Source organism: Ammospiza nelsoni, chromosome 15 (genome assembly GCF_027579445.1).
Source record: "Ammospiza nelsoni isolate bAmmNel1 chromosome 15, bAmmNel1.pri, whole genome shotgun sequence".
Lineage (NCBI taxonomy): Eukaryota > Metazoa > Chordata > Aves > Passeriformes > Passerellidae > Ammospiza > Ammospiza nelsoni.
In genome coordinates, this window is record NC_080647.1 from 8,759,580 (window position 1) to 8,778,233 (window position 18,654).

At 41.2% G+C, this 18,654-nt stretch overlaps 1 protein-coding gene across 1 annotated transcript; it reads left to right on the forward strand.

The window, feature by feature from the left end:
* Nucleotides 1-115: 115 nt before the first annotated feature.
* On the forward strand, nt 116-15,793 carry COMMD5 (COMM domain containing 5). The gene is made up of 7 exons (XM_059482974.1): nt 116-267; nt 2,290-2,450; nt 3,567-3,595; nt 6,897-6,947; nt 10,931-11,026; nt 12,717-12,792; nt 15,274-15,793. Exons 1-7 carry the CDS (start codon nt 126-128, stop codon nt 15,373-15,375), a joined length of 657 nt encoding a protein of 218 aa, XP_059338957.1. The 5' UTR covers nt 116-125; the 3' UTR covers nt 15,376-15,793.
* Nucleotides 15,794-18,654: the final 2,861 nt, after the last annotated feature.

Genomic DNA, 18,654 nt, shown 5'->3' on the forward strand with positions numbered 1-18,654 from the left:
GGCGCCGCCATCAGCGGCCGGTCCCGGGACGCGCCGCGCTGTCGCTGCCGCTCCTTCCGGCGCTGCGCCCCCACAGCGCCCCCTGCCGCGGGGAGGGCGCGCGGCCGGCGGGGGGAGGCGCGGCCATGGCGGCCGGCGCGGCGCAGGGGCTCGGCGAGGGCGGCGGCGGCCGCGGGTTCCTGGGCCCGCGAGTGCCGGCCGAGGTGGAGGCCATGGCCAGGGGCGTGCAGGACGTGGGCAAGGAGACATTCCGGCGGCTCCTCAAAGGTAGGGCCCGTGCGGGGCCCGTGGGGCGCCGCCCCGACGCGGAGGGGCCGCGCTGCCCCCGCACAGGGACGCGCGGGGTTCCAGGCGGAGCCCGTGGGCAGCAGTCGCGTTCCCCGAGGAAGCCGTGGGTCCTCTCGGGAAGGCAAGGACAGCTCTTAGAGAGCTTCCAAAGGACACCCAAGCGTGTGGTGAAAGGCCATAGCGGGGAAACCGCCCGGACTGAGGTCACCTGGTCCGTTCGGTCTAGAGGGGACTGAAGAGACACCGCAAAGCCGGCTCCAGCCTCCTCTCGGGAGGCTGCGGACAGACGGACACTGATGCCCGCTCTGGCGACCAGTGACAGGACTCGAGGGAACAGCGTAATGCTGTGTCAGGGCCCTTCAGCTTAGCTATGAGGAAAAGGTTCTTTCCCTGGCAGGTGCTGGGCACTGGAACGGGCTCCCCAGGAAAGTGATCACAGCCTGACAGACCTCAGGGGGTGTTGGGACAATTCTCTCAGGCACATGATGGGATTCTTGCGGTATCCTGTGCAGGGCTGAGCTGGACTCAATGATCCTTCTGGGTCCATTAGAACTCAGAACATTCTGTGATTATGTGACAGCTGGAGGGCTGCAGCTGCAAGGCTGCAGCTTCCTGGAGCACTTCCCTTTGCTTTTCCCAACAGGAAGCTAGAGCTGAGCTTTAAATAAAATGAGGGGCTTGATTCATTGTATTCTACAATTCTGTGAAATAATGAGGAACGGAGTTCTGCAGCTGCGGATGGGCCTCAAAATCAGCTGAGTGCTGTAAAGTCATTGCAGCAGCTCAGTCCCTGTCAGGCTGTGTGTGGCAGTCAGAGACCCCTGGGCATCTACAGAATGTCCAGGAGACAATACAGCAACCCCAAGGTGCAGGTGTCCTGTTGAGGTTGAGGCTGTAAGATTTGCAATGACTGATTTCATTTTTGTCTGTGAGGTTTCTCCCTCTAGTGAGGATTTCTCAAGGCACCTTTGACCATCAAAATCAAGACTTACACAGTTGAGTAAATTATGGTATGTAAAACAATCATGGAATAATGGAAGAGTTGATTAGTGGAGTGAAAGCACAGCTTGCTGGAGGGTAGCTGCTGCCCAGCGTGGTGTGACCCTGGCATGTTCTCTCAGCTAACATCTTGTCAGGGATTTCCTTTTTGATTTGAAGGACTCAAAACATCTGGTAGCTGGTTTGTCTCTAAAAGTGTTGCTGCACAGTAGCAGAAATGATCAATGTATTCAGGGGTTCCTTGTAATTCTTGAAATAGTAAAGCTGTGTATAGGCAGAGGCATTTGAGACAGAAGTAAGTACACATGTTGAACTATATTTGCTGTCTGCTGCAGGAACACAGAGACTGAAAAGCCTTTTCAGTGCCAGGAAGCCTGACGGTATGGGTTTGATTTTGGAGTAAGCTATCACCTGCTTTCAGGAGTGCAATAAATGCTGCCTACCATAGCAGGGGCGGACAGTCCTCCCAAACCAAGTGCCTGGAGCCAGGGCAGTGACCCCAGTGCAGATTCCCCTGCAGTGGGTGGGCACAGCTTCCCTCCGCTTATGCAGAGCTGGCACAAATCCCCCATCACTGTCTGCTCCTGCTGGCCTGTGACTCACTGTTTGCAGGGCTGCAGTTTTTCCTCTGAAGGTTTTGTAATCTTTGAAGATGTGATGGATTTCAACACTGTTTATCTACATCGCTCTTGCACTTGCCCCAGGTTTGTTTTTTGAGGCTGTTGCTGTTACTCTATTGCTAAACAAAGACTAATGTAAAAAATGAGATGCAGTTTCATGTACCTGGTCAGTTCACATGTAAAAACTGCATGTAACAGTATCTGAAGGTTATACAGCCAGTGGTGTTGCAGGCTCTGCTACACTGTCTCAATGATTGATTTAATTTTTGTCTGTGAGGCTTCTCCCTGTGATGAAAGGTTCCTCAATGCACCTTTGATCATCAAAGTCAAGAGCTACACCGTTGATTAAATCAAGGATCTTGCTTTGCTTTCTTATTCACAGTCACTGTTAATGCATTGGAAGGAAAAGACTGCAGGGAATCTGTCAGGCTGATTGCAGAAAGTGCTAACCTCTCAGAAGAGCAACTTGCTTTCCTCATTTCTGGCATGTACACCCTCCTCCGAGAAGCATTGAGACTCCCCTTATCAACTTTCAAACAAGAAGTAAGTTCTGGGAGTACTTGGAGCCTTGATAAGGTAAAAGCTGCATCAGACACAAGTCACCATCTAAATCTCATTTGCCTGGGTGGGAAAATGCACATAAAAATTGTTCTCCAAGTTTAGGCTGTTGAAAGAAACTGTTAAAAATCTGGAACTCATTATTTTACTTTTTGGGTAGATTTAGAGTGAGCTTTTTGAAAAAATATTTAAGGTTCAGGAAAAAGATTCCTATATCTATTTCTACTTCAGTACCTTGTTCACTGTGCATGTTTGTTTTCACTCATAAATTAAAACGGCCAAAGAAATCATAGCAAAATGTTATTTCACAGGCATCAACACTCACTCTTACTGGGTGTTCACACATACCACTCATTTTTGCCCATGCTTTCAATTTCTCATATTTGTTTGCCTCCTTTGTTCACATTTCTTCCATAGAGGAAGGAAGATATTAAAGCCAGAACAATATAGTGGAATTTGGAAGAAAGTGCAGTTTCCATTTATGCTGTGGATGTTTGGTGTGAATATGCACACACCCACCATGTTCCCAACCCCTATCCCTTCTTCATGGCTATTTTCTTAATTTTTCATGTTCCCTTACCTTATAATTTTCTTTTCTCATTTTTATGTGAGTGAGCCACTTCAGGGTTTCCAGTTTACCAGTTGTTTAAGATACAGCTTCATACTTACCCAGGCATACTGGGAAAGCTCCCATATTGCAGGAAACATAGTGGAAGTATGCTTTTAATATTCAGACCTTATCTTCTGCCATTTCTTTTCTTGTCATAGTTTAAACAAGTTACTGCAAAATGTATTTGAGAATAAGGGCATATAAGTCAATATAAAAGAAAAATGTTTCTGAATATCTACATAAAAGAAGTGGCAGAAATGTTGTTTTGAAAAATAAAGGCTTCCAAGATATTTAGGTCTTTAAATCACAACTTAATTGAACACTTCTGAAAATTCTTTTCAATATATTACCAGTCACTTCAAAACTACTGGCACTCAAGTCTAAAATTTTTGGGGAGAGATATCAAATAAGTAACCACTATTGTGTCAGTAGGTAAGAAATTATAATTTGAGGTTATATCATGTAAAATTTCATCTTCCTTGTCTTTACAGGTTTTTAAAGAAGACTTGAAGGAGCTCAGGTATGCCTGTATACACCAGTTCATTTAATGTTTGTTTTTTTCATGGCTTTTATGTAACTACTTCCCCAAATTACCTTTTTTACACTAAAAAGTTGATATAAAAATTACGTGTAAATACCTCTTAATGCATCTGTTGCCAAACATCATGTAAAGGCAGAGGGAAAAAACAGGTGTTGTGTAAGACTTGATTTAGCACTGAGCATGAGCAGTTTTATTTCACCTGCTGGGGAAAATGGTCTGATTTATTCTGTAATGTAGGTTATGCAAATATGAGTGACCTTCTCTCTGCCATCCCCATCTTGCCCTGCAATATTTTTTTAAGTGTTTGGTAAGACAGTGGTAGCATTTCAGAAGCTAAGAACTGCCCTACTTCTTTCCTTCTTTGAAAGGTCAATGATATAACGTTCATGAAACCCGACTACCATGTTCAGCTATGATTTCTCGTGCCCATTACCCAAGAAATCATGACCTTTGTTACAGCCTTTGACAAAATCTATATCAGTCTTCCATGAGTATATCTGAAGGGATCATATCCTAAAAGCTAGAGGTCAGATGCTAGTAATATTTATAGGTTTTCCCTTATTTCTATATTCAGTACCAATGGGAGAATAACAGCAGTTGATGTTTTCCTCTGTAGTGAAACATCTGCACCAAGGCTTAATTATTTTAAAACACTATTTTTGCACATTTCTTTAACATTCTGATTGCTACCTAGGAGAAATAGATGTTTCTAATTCTGTCTTTTTTCATCCTTATTTGTCCATTAACCTGTACAATAATGGCTTTCTCCTCATAAGCAGTTAAATCATAAGCACAATTTACTTTATAAGCAACTTCAGGCAAGCTAAAACTGCAGATGTAATTGGGGTGTAATCAATGAAAGGTGGCATTTGGGCCATAGTGAAAGGTGCCTTCCAAGTTGATACAGTTTTGTCTGTGGCTCAGTGCTGGAGTTTGGCCTGCCTTTTGTCTTGAGAGCTCAAATGCAAGCTGCTGCCTCTGCCACATCATGGAGTTCACACCCAGGTTAAAGTAGGTCAGCAAGAAACTGATTAATTGCTTTTGGCCCAGTGGGAGCTGGTGTCTTTTGAGGTGCACACAGAATGTGCCAATGGAATATGGAATAATGAAGAATACTAAAGTTCTATGCCAAATTCTCTGGGGCTGGGTGAATATTCCTCTTCTGAGCAGTGGAGAAAGTTGGTATAGGAGTGTCAGAAGTCACTGTCTGGGCTGGCTATGTCAGAAATGCAGACTCCCAGGTCCCTGTCCTTGCCATTTGACCACACTTCAATGACTTACATTTTTGTAGTTGTGTTTGGGAGGTTTTTTCTCATTTAATGATTTATTCATACATTTTACTCAGATACTTTTCAGTCTTTATGACTTTTTTTATATCTTTTATATCTTGGTAGATCTTTTTATGTTATTGTTCTGGTTAATAGGGCTTATCTAGCAGCAATAGTTAGGTAACTGCATTTGTGCTGCTTGCAGACTTGAGTGTTTTATGGGCTGCTAGTTGCTGCTATGCTCCCATTATTCTCACAGTATTGGGACTCTTCCTAACTTCTACCTCTGACACATAATTCTGCCCATACAATATCCTGTAATTCTCAATTTTCTGGTGAGGTACCTGATCTTGGCCTCTAGTTTTGATGAAGAGAGAGGCTGGAATACATGCCCAATTCTGATTAACTACATCAATATTACTAGTTTAAAAAAGTTGCAATTCCCTATTTCTTAGCCTGAGTGGTTGAGCCAGTGGGAATAAATTCACACTTAATTGTGGGTGCTTTTTTTTCCCTCCCCTCACAGATTATTTAATAACTTCATGACTCAGGCAAATAACATGGGATTGAGACATCTTCACACATTTCTTGCCCTTTGAGTCCCTTCCTCAGAATGTTCCAATGACAAGTGATAGCTATCTGTAGTTCAGACTGAACTGTGCCATGTTCTATCTTATCTGTGTCATGTCTGACTGGCCTCAAGTGTGCTGAGGAGCCAGGAACAGAATTTCCAGTGAGATCATTGCACAGCAAAAATAATGCAAACTCAAAGGTGGTGTTAATGCTTCTGTTTTAGTAATGCTCTTGAGTCAATCAAGTGTTGTGGTAGGTGTCATCATAATCATATTACAGCCCTGTCTCCAGCTATTCCACTGCATAGTCAGGGTATCTAGTCAGTGTCAGGATGGGCTAAATGATACACTTGCACAAAAGTGTGAGTAATGTTTGCAGAAATAGTCTTGTCTCTTCTGAAAGTCAGACTCTTGCAGCCAAAAAACACTGTTCTAGTGCTTGCTAAAATGAATTTCTTTTTATCCGAGCACTATTTTAAAATGTGGTTTAACCCCACTTCTCCCCTTCTGAATTGAAGCTGTAGTAACTGCTGTTTCATCATCCCACTGTGTGAGTTGATGAGTTGTTTTTTCTCTGGTCATTAGACACTGTAAGCTCTTTAGGACATATAACTTCCTTGTTTGCTTTGATTTTCCTTTGATACACTGCTGTGTGTCTCAAGCCACTGGTGAGTAATGTCTCTGGGCACTGATTCATGGTGAGTGCTGGATTTAACTGTGGCAGCAGCTGTAGTGGCTTCTCCCACTTGTCCAACCTGCCTCTCTGTAGGAGGTTACTGTCCCTGTGGCACAGGCAGCTCAATGGATGGTGTCTGCTCTGTGGTCTTTGCAATTCACAGCCTGATCTATTGAACTGAAAATCAACAGTGGCTTGTTTGTAAGGCAACAGCAGTGTCAAAGGAATGGTGAAGGAGTGGAAAGGTGGGGGTAGATGGAGTGTGTTAGTCTCTTCAACCAGTCTCCACATATGCTCCTTTGTAAGTAGGGCCTCTGAATGTTGAGAGGCAATTCCTTCTGTGTTCATTACACTGGAGGTGAAAGTGAAATGAAACATGTCTTTTGGGATTTTTGAAAGCATGCATTGCTGGCCTGCCTTCTGCACTTGTCAGAGCCATCAGTAAAATTTTTCTTGACTTTACTGAGAGAAGTTAAGCCAATACTGGGTTCTTTTGAAATACATCATTGCCATACAAGGTAGGATGGGCAGATGCAGCAGTTTTTAGGGTTCTTGATATATAAACACAGATTGTCCTTTTGAGAGTCCTGACTGAATCAATACCGAAGTGCTTACATAAGAGCTGGCAATTTTAAGCAATGGAAGATGGAAAATGTTGACACATCTTTTGTGTTCTGTAAGAGATTGAGGGTTTTTTCAGGTAAGGCCGTATAACTATGGTTACAAAAAATCCCTAACTGTTTTTTCTTGCTCTTCTTTTTCAGAATACCAGATGATTTCATTGTGGACTTTTCCAGTGTAGTCTTTGGTAACAGGTTAGTGTCTTCATTGTGCAGACAGCAGGGCTGCACAGAGCTCTGCTGACACAAATCCTTGGTGTATTGAAGGAACAGCAATATTTTCCAAGTTAATGAGAACAAGACTTGTCCCATTATCTTGATTCAGCACAGTGTGATGTCCATCATGCATGGCAATACATGCATTAAGTAGCTTTCTTGCCAATTCTCAGTTTTTCTGTGTTCATCAGTTTTTCTAATGTTGTATAGACTGTGAGGTTGATCAGTACCTACAGATGAAAAATGCAGTGCAGAATTACTCATTTTTACCATCATTATCATTGCTAGGCAGGCTTCATAAGCCCCCTACCTGCTCTGGTTCATGGCAGCTCTCTCAGAGAGCATTTCTCAAGTCTTAATGTACAGTTCAGTTGGGAATTCACACCGAGTGACTTGATGACAGCACATATGAGATATCAAGTGCTCTGCCTGCTCTAATTCACTTCTTAAGCAACATTCCTCAGTTACTCTAGAGTAAGTTCTAAACTGAGAGCTTTTTGAACAGCCTGTCTCTTTTGTCACTTCTTGGGATTCCCTTTTTCTAGAAGTTTCTCTGCTCAACCATGTTTAGCCTATTCTACATCTAGAAATTAAAAATCCTGAATATTTTGAATATGCAAACTTGTACAGGGCGAGGAGTTGGACTCAGATGATCATTGTGGGCCAACTCTCCTTCTTGAAGCTTGAGGTCACTCAGTACATGACATCACCAACCCAATGCTGCTTCAGATGCTCTGCCTGGAATCCCAATAATCATAGCTGTGGTTTTTCAGTTACCCTCAAGGGTCTGAGTGCTGCTACCAAATCTAAAAATATTCCTAATTTCTTTGATTAAGATCTTGGCTTACAGATAAAGGTTCTTGGAGTAAAAATAAATTCAGTCATCTCATCTTTTCTTTGCTCTTCTGTTTGAATTATAGGTGTTAAGAATGCAAAATTTATGGTTGCAAAATGGAAATACTGCTTGCAGTAGGGAAGGAAGATAAATTTAGATGTAATTTGAAGCATGCATGATTGTCTGTTTTCTACTGTGAAATCACGATGCTGGAAAATTTAGCTTTTTCTCATTTTGAAAGCTGTGATTATCCAGTGTAATCTTCCTCTGTGTTTTGAGACCAGAGATGAACACCTCAGGTTTGATTTTTAGACAGATATGCTTCTACAATCTTAAATGTAACACTGAATCATACATATGCTTATTGAGTTGTAAATATATATATTTGTGATGGTAAGAGGTGCATTAGCATGAGATCAAAAATTCAGTAATTCAGTATGAGCTAGATAACCCAGAAAAATCCATTTTTAATACTTTTCATGGCATCTTATCTTATTTTTGGAGTTCTTTTCACTAAACAACAACTCTGAAGTATTTGGCATTTGTATTTGTGTCCCCACAGTTCCACCAAGCTATGTAGACTGAAAGAAAAACTTGCCACAGCAAATAACTACATGAAATTGAAACTGTCTTTTAAGGGAAAGGGTAACACTAACTTCACCCTCTCTGAATGTTTATAATAAATGCACTGGGTTTTTTTTTTCCTAATGGTGTACCTTTAGTTTCTACCAGGAGGGTGCATTCTGTGTGCCATTTGTCAGCATTTCACACATACAAGTTTGCTCAGTCTTCCAACTCAGTGGCCTGCTAGGCATGTCTTGTTATGTGCATAGGGAACCCTCCAGAACTTGTCTTTAGTTTTGGTACTGGTCAGTCAGCTGCTGCTCCAAGTTCTCTAATCTTTCATTTTCGAGTTGCATTCTTTAGCAGGTGATGTTCTTGTCACCAGGTGTATCATCCTTTCCAGCACAGCTTGTGGTCTCTAGGATGGTCTCTACCTGATCCATGGTCTTTTGCTTGTTCTGACTTCTGCACAATGTGCTGACAGTATATTGCAGTTGCTGGCACAGAGTGTTTACAAAATGTAATTATAGGCTATAGGTTTTAGATGTAAGATTCATTGAGTCTTTTCTGCTCCATTTTGCTATTCCTCTCAGAAATCAATGGCTTGATTAGCAGCCTGTGTAATTTCTGTATGCATGTTGGCCACTATGCACATTCTGTCATCTTTGCAGGATTCTTGCAGTTCCCATTGTGGTCTTGTCCAAGCTGGGAAGGTCCTGACAGAAGCTTAAACTAAGCTATAGAAGCTGTGACTCTTCCTAGGAGAATGGCACAGAAGTGCAGTCCTGACCAGAAATAAAGCTTTGTGTTTGACCACAGAAATGCCATCTCTCAACAGTATTCAAAGCTTCCCCTCTGTTTTGGAGGTCACCATTTCCTGATCTTTCCCACCACTGCTAAGTAGAATATCTTTCTGTTTTTAAAACTCCTTTCTTCCCCCAGGGTGCTGGTGCTGCACTGAATGGACTGACTTCCATTGATGGGAGTTAACATGTCTTAAGGAAACAGTAGCAGTGTGGCTATTTTTAGGGAGTCTCCAACTTAAGCAATACTCTGGCAGCAGCTCTCCAGTGAGGGAAAGGCCTATTCTTACTGTTTAATCCTGCTAATGACTGTTCTGGACTCCAGCTCCTCATGGCTGCACCCAGCTGTGCTGACCTACTTCCTATCCAGGAGCTGACAATGAGTAAATGAGTAAGAACCAGCTGATCTACTTTTTTTGCTCATTTCTTTACCATGCTATTAGGAATGTGTCTCACTTCTGACATCACCCAGCCTCCCCTCACCAAAGACATAAATTCTTTCTTATATCACCTTTGCAAAATGCAGGACACTTGGAGGATCTCAGCTTGTGAGTCCCTGTACCTTATCAGATCATTAATCTTTCTGGGCAGTTTCTAAAGGCCCAGGTAACTTGCTCACAAGAATCTCAGTAGTGATGTGAGACTGCTATTCCTACAGTGCTTGGTTTGCTCAGAGAGGATTCCTTTCTGATGCAAAGTCTGTAATTAGATTATGTCTAGCACCATGGATAAAGGATGTAATGTTTCTTATCCTGCCCTTAGTGGAAGTACTGGAGTAGCCTTGAAATATACTGCAAATAAATTCCAGGGACATGGGATGCTTAGAGAGAAAAAAAAGAGTAACTCAAAGTCCAAAATCTACCTCCTGAATGGACCAGCACAGTGACCTCATTCTGAAATTATTTCTGCATGTATATCTAATGGTTATTATGTATTTGTATCAGATTTGCTGTTTAGTTATCCAGAACTTAGCATGTCGTTAAAATTTTGAAAGTTGTCAACCATCTGAAGTTTAATTGCTCCTAATTCCCACACAGAAATAAACTAGGGTTTGGTCAGCCTGATTCTTCCTGCAATATGAGTAACAAATGAAATGCTTGGCTTCTTACACATTTAGACTAGACAAAAATCTTGAAGGCTGAGCTGGGGCTGGCAGTGAATATTATGTAAGAAACTTAAAGTTTGTAAATTATGTTGGATCAACAAGAACCACTGTAGTTTTTTTTAAGTATGCTTCAAAATACACTCAATACACTAATATTATATTTTAAAACATTGCTGTTTGCTAATAGTAGATGGTTTTTGCTGAGGAAGAACAGTGACCTTATGCAACTGTTTTGCCTAAGTCATCTGTCTTGTCTCTGCTTGCTTGTTCCTGTTGGATTTGCATGAAGGTAAGGGTATGTTTGCAGATCCCTTTCTATGCCTCACAGTTGCATATAATTGAAATAATAGGTATGCCAGCCACCACAATGACTCTTACTAATCTTTGTAGTGACATCAGTTTACTAGAATTATACAGTCACTTGGTCTCTTTTTTCAACATGGACCATAGTTAAGCATCAAAAATGGGATAATCTGAGCACAACTATCTTAAATCCACAAAAACTCTGCTTATTCAGGACTTTTTAAGTGAGGACAGATGTAGGAGAGAAACAAATTCCAGACAGGTTTGTACTGAGGAATCCTATTTTCTCTTTAGATTGTTGCTTCTTTTATGGATTTACATTTCAGTCTCCTATTTCTGATCCACTCTCCAGGCGCCCCCCTTCTGAAGGCACAGCTCTGGTACAAAGAAGTCGGCTGCCAAGTATCCAGGACTTCAAGTGGAGAGTGGATGTAGCTATATCCACAAGGTACAACAGAGAATCATGCACATCCCTGGAATTACCTAAGATCAAACTGATTTCTTGTGCTGCTTAAACATTTTAATGGGGTTAAAACGTGCCTTGCTATTAGGGATTGGCAGGTAACCCTAAACAGTAAGATACAGGTGGAATTTTCTGAACAGTGTAGAAGTTGGTGTATGTAGACTTTAATGCTGGTAACATTTCAAAGTTTAAGTCTCTTATTTTAAAACTTAACAGAGCTGGTACAAATTCACAGATCCTGGTGATAATGGCATAAATTAGTCAGATTGAGCCTCAAGCAGCTAGGCAAGCTCTTAGTTTTACTGGAACAGGGGAGGGTATTCATCTATTCAACTTCTCAAGCAGATCATAATTTTTTGCACATGTTAAATGAATTTCCATCTCTTGTACTCTGCTTCTACAGAGAGAAGTTTCAGGCCAGCACCTTTACACTGCCATAGTTATGTAACTGGTCATTGAACTACCTCCTAGTTTCTTTCACAGCAGGAGTAAAAGCCTTTGAGATCATCCTGCCTGTGCCTGCAGTGAACAGCTTCTTACCATCTGCCACAACAGAGGCATGTGGGGGATGGATCTTTGGCTAGACCCAGAAGGAAACAGAAACCTGTTGTCTGTGCTGTTTGCTCTCTGGCTAGTCCTAACCAGGACAGACCAAGCTGAAAGAAATTAGATGATCCAGTCTTTGTTAGTGGTGTAATTTGTTAGCATGAGTGACTCCATGTTGTGTGTCTGAATACCTGCATCTGGGAGAGAGTGCTGTCTCTTTGGTGCCAGGGAGGCCCATGGCTGATCAGGATTGTCTTCCTGAAATCAAGAAATAAAACTCCTAAGAGAAAATTGGAATGGCCACAAGCTGCTAGTTCAGGTGACTTTCTGATGAGCAGTGCTGTAAGCACCACACAGGTATCACTCTGTAGAAAAAGAGTCTATACTGATAGGAGAGCAAAATGTCCAGGTAAACATCCTCAGGCACAGTGCTTGCAAGCTGAAAGCAAATCCTATGATTTGTTTTCGAAACTACACAGGAGGAGCAATACATTACCGGTTTTTGTTTTCCTTCCTTTTAATTTTGTTTTCAGTTAATCTTCCCCCTGGGATTTCTTGTTTATCATCCAGCAACAGCCTCTGCAGGGAGGTATGGCAGCTTTGGGCTGTAGTGCCTGTCTGTACCTGAGCAGGCTTTGGCAGTGTCAGTTGATGGAAGCTGCACAAGAATGACTCACTTCCCTTCTTTGGGTCATCAAATAAAATAACACACAAATTTAGGATGAAGCCTGGAAGAGGCTGATTCCCCGAATGAGGTGGCAGTTGAACGTATGAAGAGATGGAAATGATTAATGCAGCATGGTAAACTGCATGAGAAAACTGTGCATTATTATTAGCAGGACTTGGTCAGCTCTTATCCCTATCAGAGTTCCACTAAACCAATTATGTAAAAATGAAAATGCTCCTAAACTTGCAGTTACTAAACTATTAACTAAATGTTAAGTCTCAATACTGAGGTAAATTGGACAGAGCTGTTGTGTTCATGAGTTTCCAGCCAGACTCTGTGACTGAAATTACTCATGTTCTGTGTAAAGCCTACATGAACATCTAAAATTGTTAATGTGCAATGCTGTACTCATCACAGTGCTGATATGTACTGCTGTAATCCTAATGATGTAAATAATTTCAGTTCACTGGCCCGTGCACTCCAGCCATCCATTCTGATGATGATGAAGCTTTCAGATGGGACAGCTCATCGCTTTGAAGTAAGTCTGATTGCCATAATAAAACTTCTAGTTTTATTTAGAAAGTTGAATTATTATTTAAAATACTAAAGCTTTTGTAAATGGTGTATTACCATTGGTTGGTTTGCTTTGGAATCCTTCATGTTCAGTGTAGCCACATGAAATATTTAATGAAATACCAATCAAAATCATTTCATACCTTGTTCCTGCACATGTTCTGCTGACCTGCAATTTATTAGAAGAATATTAATTACTGGAAAGCACTATTACATAATGTCTGGTTTGATTAAAAGTTATGAGGTTGTTATGAACTGTAACCTTCAGACCTGATGTTGTCTCTTGAGGGCAGAAAAATTACTGGGATAGTTTATATAATGTATGAGACACTTGTAAATCTTCTGCATTTGGCAGAGAATGGTAACATTCTTTTCTGTGGCAGAGGTAATTTTATTCTTTTTCTTCAGAACTGTTCTGGCTGCTAGAAAGTAAAAAAAGCCCTCTTTGCTTGTTACAGGATTAGTCAGTGGCAGTATTTATGACACTGTACCTAAAGGCTTGCCAGAAGATGGCATAAACTCTTCCATAATTTTAACCTTTGGAAAGGAATGCTATTTGTTCTATAAATAGCATGGTGGTGCGTACAGGAATTCAACGCACAGCAGGCATTGTTACACTTGAACTCTGTACAGATTTTGGCTTCAGTTCTTTCATTAGTAGTAGTCTGGAAGAAGCACCAAAGCCCTGTGGGTTGAAAGAGGTGGACTGATTTTGCTGTTGAATTGTTTTGCAAGAAAGCATCTGTAGAGAAGGGCATAAATTCTGTGCTACATTGCAAACTGTTGGGGGTGTCACTTCACAGGAGATCAAATTTACCCCTCTGGACTGTCCAGCTCAGAGCATCCCATACACTGTGTTTGAGGGCTTCCATGGAACTTAAATGATGCCATGGACTCCAGGTTAACCCTTTACAAAAGGGTAAGTTTCACTTGTGAGGATAAAATCTAGTTTATTCCCACTTTAGTTCCTGGCATATCATGTTCAGTGTTGGTCTTGGTGCCATTGCTTCTGACTGTTTTGTTTTGATTTTAGGGTTTATTTTTTGTAGGTTTTTTTCCTCAATGTGAGTCTGTGGAAGACCTTTAGTTATTCTGCAGTGAAGATGTGTTTGTCCAGCACATGCAGATATCTGATAACAAACAGTGTGCTTCTCTTAGAATCAGCTCTTTGCTGTTGCTGCTGCTTGGATCTGAATGCCAAGGGTGTGACTTCAGACAGGATTTCTAGATCTGATGAGAGGTCTTCCCACAGTTAGCTCTTTGGAATAAACTTGTGTTCTGGTTTGAGTAAGCAAGTTTATGCAAGTAAACATAGTCCTCAGATGTTCAGATTTCCTTTATTTGAACACATTCAGTATGTTGTGCTAACTAACAGGGCTTACGTAAGATGGTAAGTCCAGAAAATAATTCTGTTGTGAACAGTTTTAAAATGTGTATAGCACAGGGAAAAGTTACATTCTTTGGTCTCCATTTGGTATTTTAATCACAGTGTGGCTTCTGACTGAAGTTGTTTTTTTTAAGCAGTGGGAATTGCAGCATTTTGAGTCTTGTTGTATATATGTCAAAAGTGAAAAGGACATGGTGCCTTTTTATGCATGTCTGATATATGTGGAAAATGCAAATCAGGTGTTGGATTGCTCTCATATAACTGGTATCTGTGCCAGAGTGGGCAGGAGGATGACAAGGGGCTCTGCCAAAAGAACTGCTGTCTTCAGTGCAGTCTGAGGAGTAAATTAGGCAGTGCTGTGCAGACTGTGTGGGACCAGCCAGACTGCACTGGGCACTCGTGTGAGTGTGTGTTTGTGCACTGCACTGGTGTCACCAGGCTGTGTCACAGGCTGTGCCTGCACCCAGCTGGGGGTCTCTGTCTCATAGATAAAATTTCCATCTGCTGGGTTTCTCAGGCTTGAAATGGTGAGGCCATGAGTCTCCTGCACAGTTGGAAATGCTTTTTGTGTTTAACCCTAAATCTTTTGCCTTCCACACATAGTGGAAGTGCCATTTGCTCTTGAGGTTGCTGCCAAGTGTCTGGCCTCAAGTCTCAATTTCTTTGTCTTGCAAGTTTGGACAAGCAGAATATCTTGAATTTGTTGCTTGAGATTTCTGTAGTCTCCACGACCTTCCAGATGACTTTCCTTCCAGTCCGTGACTTTTATATCACCCAAGCAGCTCTCAGTTTACATCCTTGAGTATTTCTTTTCTCTCATCAGGCAGAAAATGTACAATCTAGGTGTTATTTCTGCTTTTTTCCCACTCTTCTTTTCCATGGGGATTTAGTTGAATTACCTGAATTTTATTAACCTTAAATCCTTTGTCTTAAGACTGGAAAAATTAAGTATTTTAAGAGAAATTTGCCTTACAATGCAGAATGTTCCATATCCATAGGCATGCCCTAGTCAAGTTCCTGAGATGTCTTGTGTTTTCTAACCAGAGCATTCTGTTTCAGGTGCCAGTTGCAAAGTTTCAAGAACTGAGATACAATGTTGCCCTTATACTGAAGGAAATGAATGATTTGGAGAAGAGGAGCATACTGAAGATCCAAGACTGAACACTTTTAAATTGGGAGTTTATGGAAGAGATCTGAAACCCTCAGCATGTTTGGTCAATGCAAAACAGGGGACCATCACCACTTTGCCTCTATGAACTTAAATGTGGCATTTATGATGTCTGCTGTAAATATTTTTTTTTCAATTCAAGTGTTTAAAGCACAAGCTCTTTTTGTAAGACCTAGGAAAAACAAAACATTTATCTATGAAAAAAAGTATAATGCTTTTGTGAACATTTTTGCATGATTCATCAAAACATTTTTTAAATAACCATCTTAATAGATGTTAGAGTCATTTATCTCTGATTATGATTCATAATTCTAATTTTTTTGATAGTGTGCTACCGGAAGCCCTATCAATGTGTATGTATCATAAGAAAGCTCTGCAATATTTCAAATAAAAAATAAAATAACAAACTCATTCCTGCCTTCTAGTATGACAAATGTGATCTTGAGTTTTGCATAAAATTGTTGCCTCAGTTCTTACTAAGTGACTACGATTTAGCTATTGATAGTTAATTTGGAAGAAAATTGGAAGACTGTGGATCAAGAAAGAAGTATCATCTGGGCTTCCAGGACTAATTCCATGGAATTATAGCAGTGGAAAGGTGAAATTTATTTCTTTATCTCATTGATCAGAATGGGCTAAATAGCTGTAATCTCCTAGTTTTGTGACTGGAGATGCCTGCCTCTTGTTTCATGTGCTGCCTGTGTGTTTGATTCCATGGAATCAGCTGCCATGACTGGGCAGAAACCCCTGGCCCTGGTGGGGAGCAGCAGGAGGCAGTGATCTTGTAACCCACCCCAGCTCATCAGTCCTGCAGGCCAGACCCCAGGGTGAAGGGGCTGCCTACAGCTGGGGTGGAAGTCACAGGTAGGAGCATATCCAGGCCCCCAGGCTGAGAATGCAGTTCAGCACAGGCTGAAGTGTCCTGAGCTGCTCAGGCAGTTGGACTGGATGGTCATTGTAGGTCCCTCTCTTTGCGCTGGAATAGTCTGTTCTGAGTTATTCCTTTGGTGAATTTACCTTGGAAGGACTCCCTTAATGTGAAACATGTTTCAAGTCTCATTTAAATACCATAGGACCACATGTATGTCCCTAAGAGCTTTGCCAAAAAACTGATGAGTTCCTCACTTCTTGGCTGAATGAATTTTCCCCAGCAGCAAAGACAGGGAGGCTGTGAGCAATTGCCCAAAGACAGCAGGCTGTGGCTCTAGAACTTAGTTTGTCAGAAGTCAGATGTATTTTAGAAAGCACATGCCACTGCTGCTGTTAAGCATTGGTTCCAGCTAATTGCAGGGTTTCTATCACAGAAATACCACCCATATTTGTCTCTTTCATGTTTTATGGTTGTAGAACTTGCCTTTATCTTCCTCACCCCCTGCAGAAAATTACTGAAATTAAAATTGTGGGTTAAGGAGGCCTTTTACACTCCCACAGATGTTTGTGTAGGAAAGGATGACTTGCCTTTTGGATTTAAAAAATCACAACAAGCATAGTAAGACTTATTTGTCATACTTCTGAAGAGGAGACTTCTTTGACAGCAGTCCATACCAATCTAAAGATAGCTGAATAGCTGTGGTCCAGAAAGCTTTTAAAACCTATGCAAGAATGTGTCCTGTAGTTTCAAATAAACCACCAGCAGGATTTCAAATTGTTCAGAAGCTTCCTGTTCCATTTGCTTTGTAGTGGACTCATCAATAACTTCCAGCTTTGATCCATACTCTGCCTCTTAGTCTTTTAACTTCCAAGTGGACTGCAGACTGCATTAATTCCTCTATAAAGCTTGTTCATCTTCCTTGTATCTTACCACAGGCTGTGAAACAAAACACACATCCTTGTGTTCCTGTTACATTTCCCTTCTGGCTGCTTAGACTTGCATTGTTTCAAACTGAAAATGTATCCCAGCTAAGCCTAGGTAAAGTCATTTCAGACAAAGGGAATTCTGCTGCATGGAGGTAAAATGACCTGTTGCTAAAGGCATTTGCAAAGTCATTTCTTACTGGTCAGAGCAGAGGAATCCATGAATAACTTCTAGAATATATTCATTTTGTTCATGTTCTTCAGAACTGGAAAGACTTCTTGACTGGATTTGTCATATTCTTTGGACCACTTAGCCTTGAATTTGTCTTGCCACACATTAAGCAGCAGTTTACTGTAATTGGAGGGTTACCATGTATGCTGATGGGTGCTTAAAAACTTGGGGTGTTCACTCCTCTGTACTTAAGCATTAATTTGGCCTTTCCTCCTGAGAGATTAGTAAAGCAGAAGTTGTTACCAAAATGGTTAGTGGGAGTGCATAGCAGATAGTTCCTCAGTTTTGCTAAAATGAGAGTCTTCAAAACATTGTTAGGTTTTTCAGAATTCAATAATGAATATTTGTTCAATGCTGAAATATCTTCTTTCTTCACAACTGAAACACCCTGGAATTTGAATTTCACTGAATTTCTGTCTGTAGCCCTTTCATTCCAATGCAGAACAAAAGTAACCTTCTAAGAATCTGGGTATGTCTGAACAGAAATTATTTTATCCCAGTCACTCCAGGTTTGGTTATGCTTCAAGGGCACATTGTGAATCCCCCTTTCAGTGGCACACAGTGAGACACAGCCTGAGTGGGATGCTTGCTTTGTCAGTCCTGAGGTCTTGTCAAGCTGATCACCAGCCAGTCATCAATTAGGCAGGCAGGGGTTTGTGTGGGAAGGGCACTGAGGATTTTTCTTATTCCACAGTTCATGGACCAGTAGGCAACAAGAACCTTTTGCAGGGTCTGTTGGTATTTTTCCTTGAGTAACAACACCCTGAGATAGCATTGCTCTCTCTATTGGTGCCTTGCATTTATTTAAACTGGATCATGTATTTGTATCTTAATTGTAGTGATTTTCTAACTATGGCATATGAACATAAACTTCTCTCTTAAGCCTTTTCTTTCATTTCCTTTATAGAGGACAGAACATTATGCCTTTTCTTTCAAGATTAATTAATTTAAACAGATTTAAAGTAAAACTTGGACTTGATAGTTTCTCAATGTAAATCATGTGTGTATGATAGCAAGGATGTCCAGTACATGAAGGAGGAGTCAGAATAGGCAGAATGCAAAATAATAGGTAAAGATAGTTGCCAAAAGTCATTCAGAGGTTCAGTGGCAAAATAACACAGAAGAACACACACATCTTCTCCTCTTGTTCCCTGTGCATATGTTAGTGCAGCTTCCTGACATAATGGTCAGGCTTCCTGCTTGGTGCTTTTTGGAAATTGCCTCAACTGCAAGGGCCATCAGTCAA